At 36.9% G+C, this 9850-nt stretch overlaps 1 protein-coding gene across 1 annotated transcript; it reads right to left on the reverse strand.

Moving 5' to 3' along the window:
• Window positions 1-1239: 1239 nt before the first annotated feature.
• Window positions 1240-9602, reverse strand: nipsnap1 (nipsnap homolog 1 (C. elegans)). Its single transcript, XM_051423693.1, has 10 exons — window positions 9440-9602; window positions 7632-7759; window positions 6918-6963; window positions 6581-6675; window positions 6122-6192; window positions 5849-5989; window positions 4502-4533; window positions 4270-4364; window positions 2930-3013; window positions 1240-1994 (listed from the first exon to the last, which is right to left on the reverse strand). The coding sequence occupies exons 1-10, from the start codon at window positions 9517-9519 to the stop codon at window positions 1930-1932; spliced, it is 837 nt and encodes a 278-aa protein (XP_051279653.1). The 5' UTR covers window positions 9520-9602; the 3' UTR covers window positions 1240-1929.
• Between the last annotated feature and the right edge of the window lie 248 nt (window positions 9603-9850).

Raw genomic sequence — 9850 nt, forward strand, 5'->3', positions numbered from 1 at the left:
CACATGTACATTTGTAGACTTTCTTGCCCAAAGCCGAAGCTGTTTTTCATTGTTTGAGCTACACTAGGGGATGGCAGACTTTCTAATGTAATGTGACTTTCTTTAGGAAGTAATATTAGTGACAGATATGAGAGTGGTATAGATATTTATATCTAACTCTGTAAGAAAGCAAAGAAGCACATTCCTTTAATGCAAAAGCATACAGTGATATTTTAGGCCACTGATTTAGGCCCTTTTTCGCTTGTGACCTCTAAATATGAATCCGCATCTACTTGTGTCTTTGGTTTGGCAACAGTTCAGTCAAGGAGTGATAGTTCTCTATTATTATTATTCTTTATTCTTAATTATTCTTTATGTCACATGATTTTTACTTACTCAGCTTTGCATCAGTAGTTTGGGGAAGGCCCTTTACTGTTTCAGTGAAACTATCCCTCTGTGTACAAAGCAAGACCCATAAAGAAATGGTTTGATGAGTTTGGTGTAGAAGAACTTGATTGGCCTGCACAGAGTCCTGACTTCAATCCCATCCAACACCTCTGGGGTAAACCGCCTCACCGACTACGAGCCAAGACTAACTGCCCCAACATCAGTAGCCAACCACCAGAAGCCAAATCTTCTTGTAGCAGAACTCAATGAAATCCCTGCAACCAGGTTCAAGTCTGGTGGAAATCCTTCACAACAGAGTGGAGGCGGTTCTAGCAGCAGATTATTAACCATAGTTTTGGTATGAGGTGTTATATATTAACATATAGGTGTAATAATATAATAATGAAGCTCAATTGTCCGCATACTTTTGATCATTTTCTGGACAAAATAAAATAATGGTCGATGTTGTATATTTGGATTAGGATATTCTTCACTTTTATGGGCTTGACCTACACATTGTTTAATTTAATTAGTCAGTCCTGTCATCCTCTTCCTGGTGCTTATTTGTCAGTTCAACCACTTCTCAGTATTTATTTAAACAGCTCATGCTTCTTCTTCTGGAAATGTCAAACATGCTCTGCGCATGGAGGATTTTCCTACCAAACTGATTTTATTATCATAATTTCATGAGAAGTGTACCAGACTCTAACCATTTACAACACAGGGGTAAAACCTGTTTTCAAAGTTAATTTACAATCACAAGGATAGCTTAAAACCTTGTATTCATATATCTGAAAGTCCCAAGATCCAGTTTCCTCTCTTTGTCTTTGTAACCTTGGTTCTGTGAATTGTAACGACCACTGACCACACTGCTGTGTGTTACTCAACTTTTATTTTGAAAATACTGACCACTTCATACCAGAAGTTACACAGTCGCTCCTCTTAGGCTCTTTACACATTACTGTAAATTAGAATTTTTTGAATCAGCAAAATTTGGATATTTTAATGATTGAGGTAGTCCGATTTTTTTTTGTTAAATCAAACATGAATTTCACAGTGACAGTTGTGAAGCTCACTGTGATCTAATTCAGAGTGATATATATCTGGTCATAAAAGTGCACCCATAAAAGGCTGGGTGGAGACTATTCCTTCATTGTGAAAAACAAATACACCGTCCGTTACCATAACTCATGGTATAAACAAAAAGCAGGAAACATACCATACCTAGCTCAACACAGTCATGTAATTATCACTCTACAGTGTAATACACATGCAAGTAATGCAAAACATATAATCTGGCATTTCATTGTGTCGGTTTGTCATTGCTTTTTTGCACATATTTGACCTAAACAAGGGCTTTTCAGGATTCTCAAAGTATGCACTGAAACCCTGCATTACTAATTGTAAAGACTGGCTGACCGCTGCAAACATACCATCAGAAAATGTTTTTGTTTACATACTTGAATGTAACACAGATCCTCCAGCAGATTAAAAAAAAAATCTACACGTCGTCTGGCAGTAGGTGAGTTTTAGTCAGAGAGGCTCCCAGTTGCATTCATCTTCTTATTGCAAAGGTGAACTCTGGGTGGGAATCATTATTCTAGAAGCCATGCTTCTGATCAAAGGCACTAAGGAGAAAATGGGAGAAACATGTTAAAAAGGTTTAACTCAAAGATCATGGACAGAAGCATACAAATATCTGTAAACGTGTAAAGTTGCAACTTTACCCCATGATTCAAAATTAATCAGGATATGTACATTATTCCACACAGTTTGTCAAAGTAGAGTTTAAATTAATCAATATATTCATTAGAATGTTCAGTTTTCATTAAGCTTAACATGTTTTACAGTCCCACGTATATACTTTTATGTTGCTGAAACATCTATCTAGCTATGAATGTGTCTTTATGAGCTGACACAGAACAATTTACCATCAATAAAGCCAAGCCTGTGTGGCACTGCAACACCATTCCCTGGATGTATGTTTAGTCAAGAAAGCTCCTCCCTAAAATGCAAACTCATATTGTATAACTGCTTACTTGCTCACGGCTACTGACGCTACAAGACTGCTCTTGATAAATGAATTTGTGTTTGCTCCCTCCACCTCCTCAGCAACCACCCTGTGGGTTCTCTTCTCTTTGGTCCCTGAGGGGGATCTGCACTGATCTCTTCCTATGCTCTCATGTGTTACTCAATATGCTTCTCAAGGAGAGTCTGGTAAACTATATATTTCAATATACAAGTTGTCTGTCTGAACTCTTTCCTATTGTGTTGCTGTTGCCATCTTATCTCTATCATTTTGAGGCAACAATCCTTATTGCACCCGATGAAGTTAAATATCAACTTCAATCACTGATTTGATCTAAATGGAAACAGACTTTAGGCAAAACCACTTCCTTTTTCACCAACAAAGCATAACATTTCAGAGAAAATACTTAATTGTATATTAAATATACATTGTTATATATTGTCCTGTAATTGTCATCTTATCAGTGAGGTTAGTGGTAGATATTTTTTTTCCTTGCAAATGCATGTGTGGTTAGTTTGCATCTCTCTCTCCTACCTGTATAATATACATTTACATCCCATCCCTCCTTAAGCCAGGCAGAGTTCCTGGTCTCATTGCGGGACTGAAGGCTTTCATAAGCTGTAAACACAAGTAACAAAACCATATATTATATTAGGGGTGAATGACTTTATGACACTCTCATTTAGAGGACAAATGGAGTTTTATCTGTACAAATAATTTTCAGGGACAGAGTCACTATGGAAGCAGAATAATATAATTGCTTGTGTTAAACCTTAGTACCGGGAGTCAACAAACATACAAACACACTTTCCTCCTTTTTTAGATTAGATTAGATTTCTATGTCCAAGCCCCACAGAACTGTGGGGTTTCTCCGTTTAAACAGTTGATTTTTGTTTTTGTTACTGTACATTTTGGAAAGTTATATAAAATCCCTTAAAATTGCTGCGATTAAACTCATTTATCTATATCTAAATAGGCTTTATATAGTTATCTCACTATAGAAGGGATGCATTAACATGCATATTTTGTAGATCAGGGGCTATCATTTATGCATAGGTCAGTCATCCTGCTACTCTTGAAGCATATGACAACAACCACATCTTTCTGTGGTAGGTACAGTCAGATACCTTGCGATATTCTCCAACTAATGGGACAGAAATTCACAGTGTTGGCTTGATTACAACATCACTGAGACACGGGTCAAAGATTTTAGAATTAGCCATTTTTAATGTACAGACACCACGGGTCTCCCTTTTGTGAAGGCCACCGCTTTGAACCATTATGTTTGTACACTAGCCCAGAACCGTGAACCCAAACACTGGCACTAGATAGGGGCATTCACGTTTTTTGTCCATTTCGCGGCCACCGTAGTTTCTCCTTCGTGCTTGGAAGGGGAGGCTGGAGGGACTGAATTGCGATCTGCAACTACACCACTAGATGCCACTAAATCTTACACACTGGATCTTTACATTGTCATGTTGTTCTAAATTTATTTTTTGGCAATGTGAGTCAAATCTGCCACAGACACACAATAGATGTTGTTGGTACAGAATAAACCAACATAGTAAAATTGCAATCAGGATGACAAAATTATAGATAGATTACAAACGCAAACACGTCATGCAACCTTTAGGGGAAAATAAATGCTGTGTTTCTGCTTCAGTAAGTACTGCAATTATCACCTTCTTCCAACCCCCAGTATTACATGAACTTTAAACAAGACAATAGAACATCATTTTCCACCAGTTTTAACACACCTGCCTGTACAGATTCAGAGCTTGTTTAGCTACCATTTCTGTTGAGAGAGGTACCATAGCTTGCCCTTGCCCCCAAACAGCCAAAACAATATCTGTAAGATGATGTTACATACTCACCCCACAAATGATGAACAACATACAGGTCGCCAATCTGTGAGAAGAACCCGCCCACTGCTTCGTTGTTTTCCTGTCTGTATTTGATGGCCCTCGCCCTGTTGTAAGACATTTTATTTTCAGGGCTATAATGATCACCTGAATACCTGTAATACTTGATGCTTACACTGGAAAAAGTACAGGGAACTGATATTGTTTATTTATATTTAAGCAAATTAATCTTGTTGAGCCTTACCAGTGGTTTCCCCATTCAATCATAGTTCCTGTCTGAAACACGTTAGGAGGTAAAAGTTTAGGTTTAAAAGAAAAGATATGACAATGAATTGCACCATTACCCCTTCACACAGCACAGTTCTTTAACATGTACACACACAGCCTAATCAGTCAAAATCCCACAGTCAAACCAGTTTAACAGCACATTTGAGGCTTGTTTATTTAAACCAGAACAAAGTCTATGTGCCACATGAGCCCACATGCAGGAAGACTTCAGTGTTGCACACAGATTTAATCATAGCTGTGTTTTTAGCCACTCTGTTAGGTGCACCTTGCCATTTGTGGACAGTTTATTCCTCAATACAATGAGTCAACTATGAATAATTAACTGTAAAGCACATAGGCAGCCTTAGTAGAATATTAGAATGGGCAAGAAGGGAAACAGTATGACCAGACATAATAATAGCCAAACTCTTGGTGTTAATGTGCACTGCAGTGTCTTGTTTACCAAAAATAAAGCAGTCAAAATGCATCCAGTCAGTAGCTGATCTAAGCTGAGCTGGTAGTGCTGAGTATATGACCACATGAACAAAACTCTACTAACCTAACTAAACTGGCATGGACAGTCAGACAGACAGTTTTAAAGTCAACCTTTTCATTATTAAAAATGCTGGCTCCTTAATCTAAACAATATGGTCCCCACATTCAGTTGATGGGTACAAAATGTTGTATTACATACAGTTGCAAAAATATTCAGCCCCCTTAATCTGGAAAAATGATATGATGTGAATAACATGTAATTAAAACATATCAACTAAAACCTTGGTAAACAGTCAAACAAAGTTTAATAATACATATTTGAGTGATTTCTAAAAACATAATGTTAAGGTTACTACTAGTAAACATAAAATATTCTCCAAAAAAGGCCCATAAGCAAAAATGATTCAATCCCAATGTCAATATTTTGTCAAACATCCTTTAACCTTGATCTCCAATAAATGATTCCACTAGTTAAACCATAAACCATGTTCCATAAAGCAACTAAGCTGTAACAGGCCTATCCTAATATCTTCAGATCCACTTTTCATTACACTACACATTTTAATGATCAATTGACTAAACTCAAACATAATTTATAAAAAAATATAGATCTTGTGAAAACATTTAATGTGTAAACCCTTACATACTTCTTACTTGAATAATTTAGTTTGCAACTGTATGTCATTTTGTGGTCTAAATATGTAGAAAGGCAATACATTTGGATTATATTTAAATGAAAGTACACAACGCTTAAATAAAAATAGTTTCAAATAAAACATATGGAATGATCACGCATTGTTAATTTGTATAATGTACAGTATGAGGATACCTTTAGGTGATAGGTGCGCATTTCATAAATGCTGGGTCCTGGCCTGGGAGAGGGTTCATTCCAGAAACTGAACTCCAGGAGGAGCTGATTTCGCCTTGAAATCAACATTTTCGCCCTCTCTTTCCGAAACTCTAAATATTCCTAAATTAGAAAGAGAAAATGTTATTAATGAAGAAAAGGAATATATAAAGATACCTAAGCGTGAAGTAATTTTCAGCAGAGTCAAGATAAAACTTAAATCAATGTTTAAAGTTCAAAGAAAGAGCAGTCAACCTTGTTATTGTTCAGTTTCTTCAGGCATTCAGTCAAGGCTGGGTAGCCTCCTCTGTATCGCCATAGATGCACTGCAAAAACAGAACAGCAGATGTCACTGTAGCACTGTGTGAGGACTGATGCCACCCACACAACCAAGAGATACAGTATGTCCATCGCCATGTGAACACTTTGTGCTGTCGTTCAGTGCTCTTAATGTATACTATACACTGTAAATTATCATATGTAGAATGAGAGGTGTTAGCGGTGAGTCATCCGGTAGTGTCTGTACATTTTTCTGTGATGCTCTGCCAAACAATTTACAGCCAAACTGCAGCCACTCAAAATAAGTGGTGTCGTTCATGAGGCCTTGAAACGGAAAAATGAATCCAGTGCTCGGTGCGAACAGTGACTGTGATCAATAAAAGGTGACACTTTTCATCATTTTTTCATCAGCTTTTCTGTTTCACTGCTGCTTACCAGCTTGGTCCTGTTCTCCGTACCAGGTATTCCAGCTTCCAACCACCTCACATGGGTAGTCCTGGTCCTGATGGAGCCTGGTTTGCACCTCAGCCCTGAGGTCGGCATAAAAGAAAACTTCTTCATAAACTGATTGTGTGAATGTGCCAAAAGTTATAATATTACAAGGCACTTAGAGAGCATGTACACAACAGTACACCCAAAGACATTCATTTTACTTTTAGTTTTAGATTCCTAATAAGGATAAAGTTAATCTTGTGAACCAAATTAAAGAAGCAAAGGACTGAAGACATAACTTGATGGTGGAGTTAATGTTTTAAAGCTGTGACACACTCACTCTAGACTGTTGTATGCTTCCAGGCACTCTGGTTTGACGTTATGAACTGAAAAGAGAGAGCCAGACTTATCAAAAATGGGTGTTTTTTTTTTTTTTTTTTTTTTAAATACAAGCAACAATCAAATTCTTCAACAAAGTAATTTCACACTCCGATTCAGCAAAGACTTCTATATACAAAACAGATTTGCTTTCAATAGGTTATAGGCTACGGCTGATAGTGTTCAAATTGAAATCCCTACATGGTGAGATGCACGGCACAAAAAGATCAAAGCGTGGGGAGGATGATAGATTTCTCTACAAGAGACAGACACAGTTATCACCACTGTCTCAAAAGAAAACCAGACAAATTGTTTTGATGTCGCTTACAAAACCTTACAAACGTGGTACGTCACACTATTACAGAATGACTTGTTGCTGCCTCTATGTCGCACATGTATGATAAGTTGTTACAGTGCAATCCTGTGCTGCTCTCTCATGTTACTTTCAGTTTCCTCTGAGGTCACTGAGGCCAGTATGGATTGAATTAAATGAACATGATTTATTTAGCCATTTTCTGCTGGGACAAATAGATGATGGACTGTTAAGACTCAAAATAGAATCCATTTCATTATAATACAATGTAACTGTATCACATTCACTTGTGTCTGGCCCTCTGCAACCCCCCCGCTTAAAGAACATAAAACTTCTCTTGTAAGTAAAAGATCTTAGGCCTACATTGAATTTTATACAGGTTGCTGGTCTCTTTCTTTGACAGCAGGTTGGAGTGGGCATCTTTTCTGGCATCGACTTTGTGCACAAATAAGGAACGGAACCAGCCTTTGTCACTGCTCTCTGAAAACCTCCTACACAGAAACAAGATGAAAGAAAGTTTCACAAAGGCTCAAAGTAACAACATAAAACAGAGAAGTTATCGATGTAAAAAAGACAAATTTAAAAAGGAACATGGAGATGTGCGTGACATATGGGCTAAAAGATAGTCATGCTAATATTCTTTGATATGAAAAACATGCATACTGTATGAGTGAGTGGGCTGAAATTGTGTCTTCACAATAAAATTTCTTTTCACCCACTCTGGAGTGAATAAAAAGGGGAATATTATTCACTTTAAGAACTATTGTTACAATCAAAAAGGCTCCAATAAGTATTTGAACGGGAATAACTAACAAAGTCAGAGAGCCTTGAATCTGACTTGGATCTGTTGTGTGTTCAGACTGTTCCAAATAAGGTGAACCTGGAATGACTGTAACACTGTCATTAAAGCAAACATGTTATTCTAACCAGTAATGCCATTACTAGGGTAAAACTGAATTATTTATGGATGGAAAATCACAAGAAAAAGCCAAAAAATGAGTTACATACAGCTTGTCTTTTCAAAATGTGAGGGTGACACTGTAAAATTAAAATAAAACCATAGCCTAAAGTCAAGACATAAAAACAACAAATTTGAAGCAAATATTCATTAATAAAATGTGTCAATGAATTCAGGAGGAAAATTGTCAGCTGCTTCACAAAATATGTTCACAAAGCTCCCACACTCAGCTGGACATCAAATGCAAGGACATTTTAATGACTTTCATAGCTTTTTATACACTCATAGTTTCGTCATTATTCTAAAACCATTTTAAAGCTGCTTAAATGTCAACATTAACCTCAATTTCAGGATTTCTCACGGGGATGTGAAGTGCTGAACAGCCCAAAGAGAATAGCTGGTATGTGCCCACTTATGGATTAGGGAACTATATTGTGCATGTTTACTTATGTAGCACTTCCAAGGCTGCTGTTAATTCACAAATACTTTCAAAGACTTTATTTTATTATTCTAAAATCCACAAACTTTCAAGGTCAGTGAGACTCTCTTTTAATAACCTTATGGGCCAATGGCTTTAATTTGGAACTATAATTAGAAATGAATTCCCCATGGCTCTCTCTCAAAAACAACAAAGTAGTATTCAAGCCAATAACTTGCTTTTGAATACAGTCAGCCTCAGAGGAAACCAACGCAGTGTGAAGGCACAGATAAGTTGTTAACAAGTGGTAGTTGCATTTAGTGGAGCTTTACAGGACAAAGTTCAGACGTTCAACAAATGATTAAAGCTGGTTTGGAAATGTGCCTGCTTGTTTTTTTGTTAATTATGACCCAGGTGTCTTACGTAAAGGTATTCTTGAAACATAATGTAAATCATAATTATTTACATTAGTATTTGGACAATATAATGCATTACACTTGAATAAAGAAAAACATAACATATGGAGTCACCGGGCTAACAGAATACTGGCTGGGGGAAAAAAAGCCTGCTAAAGTTTGGTCTAATGTTCCATTAGCAAACATATAAAAAACTCATTAAAGTATTTTTATTGAGTTTTAGTTAAGTTAAACTCATAGCTAACAAACAAAATGATTACAAGTTATTTCTAGTTTAATAGCCAAAGGAGATCTCAAAATGTCCCGTTAGCCTTCAGGAAATCAAACATAACGTCACGCACAACGTTTAATAACGTAATTACGTTAAAAACGTCTTTACCTGGTCGAGGATTGGTGCAGATTCACAGAATACCTGTACAACATCTGTCCCTTAGACCGCACAGAACTGGTCGTCGCCATGTTCCTCTGTAAAGTAAAAACTCTTCTCGATACGCAAACACACAGGTCTGGTTAATGTTTACCTCCCTATCGGGGATGTTTTGACGGACAATCATAAGTTAGCCCGCCGCAGGTTTAAAAACACACGCGTGACTCTGTGACGCAGTACGCAGTGATCAATGCGCACAATCGATCAGACCTGATTAGTTGAGTGAGCCTTTCAATGATAATGAGATCAACATTGACACGTTGCCGAAAGACGTAGTTAGAATTAGGAATTGAATAGAATGAAAGATATTAGACAATTTAACTAGCAATTGTATGCATAACATCTATATTTTATTTTATTATA

Source organism: Dicentrarchus labrax, unplaced genomic scaffold, assembly GCF_905237075.1.
Source record: "Dicentrarchus labrax unplaced genomic scaffold, dlabrax2021, whole genome shotgun sequence".
NCBI classification, from domain to species: domain Eukaryota; kingdom Metazoa; phylum Chordata; class Actinopteri; family Moronidae; genus Dicentrarchus; species Dicentrarchus labrax.

What these genes read in the sequence shown, in the direction of transcription:
- nipsnap1 (XM_051423693.1), bottom strand. Translation starts at nt 9,519, where the DNA reads ATGGCGACGACCAGTTCTGTGCGGTCTAAGGGACAGATGTTGTACAGG. An exon ending in CAACCTGTATAAAATTCAAT is followed by an intron (nt 6,964 to 7,631) that starts GTAGGCCTAAGA and finishes CTCTCTTTTCAG; the next exon opens with TTCATAACGTCAAACCAGAG. An exon ending in TGCGCACCTATCACCTAAAG is followed by an intron (nt 4,534 to 5,848) that starts GTATCCTCATAC and finishes AACGTGTTTCAG; the next exon opens with ACAGGAACTATGATTGAATG.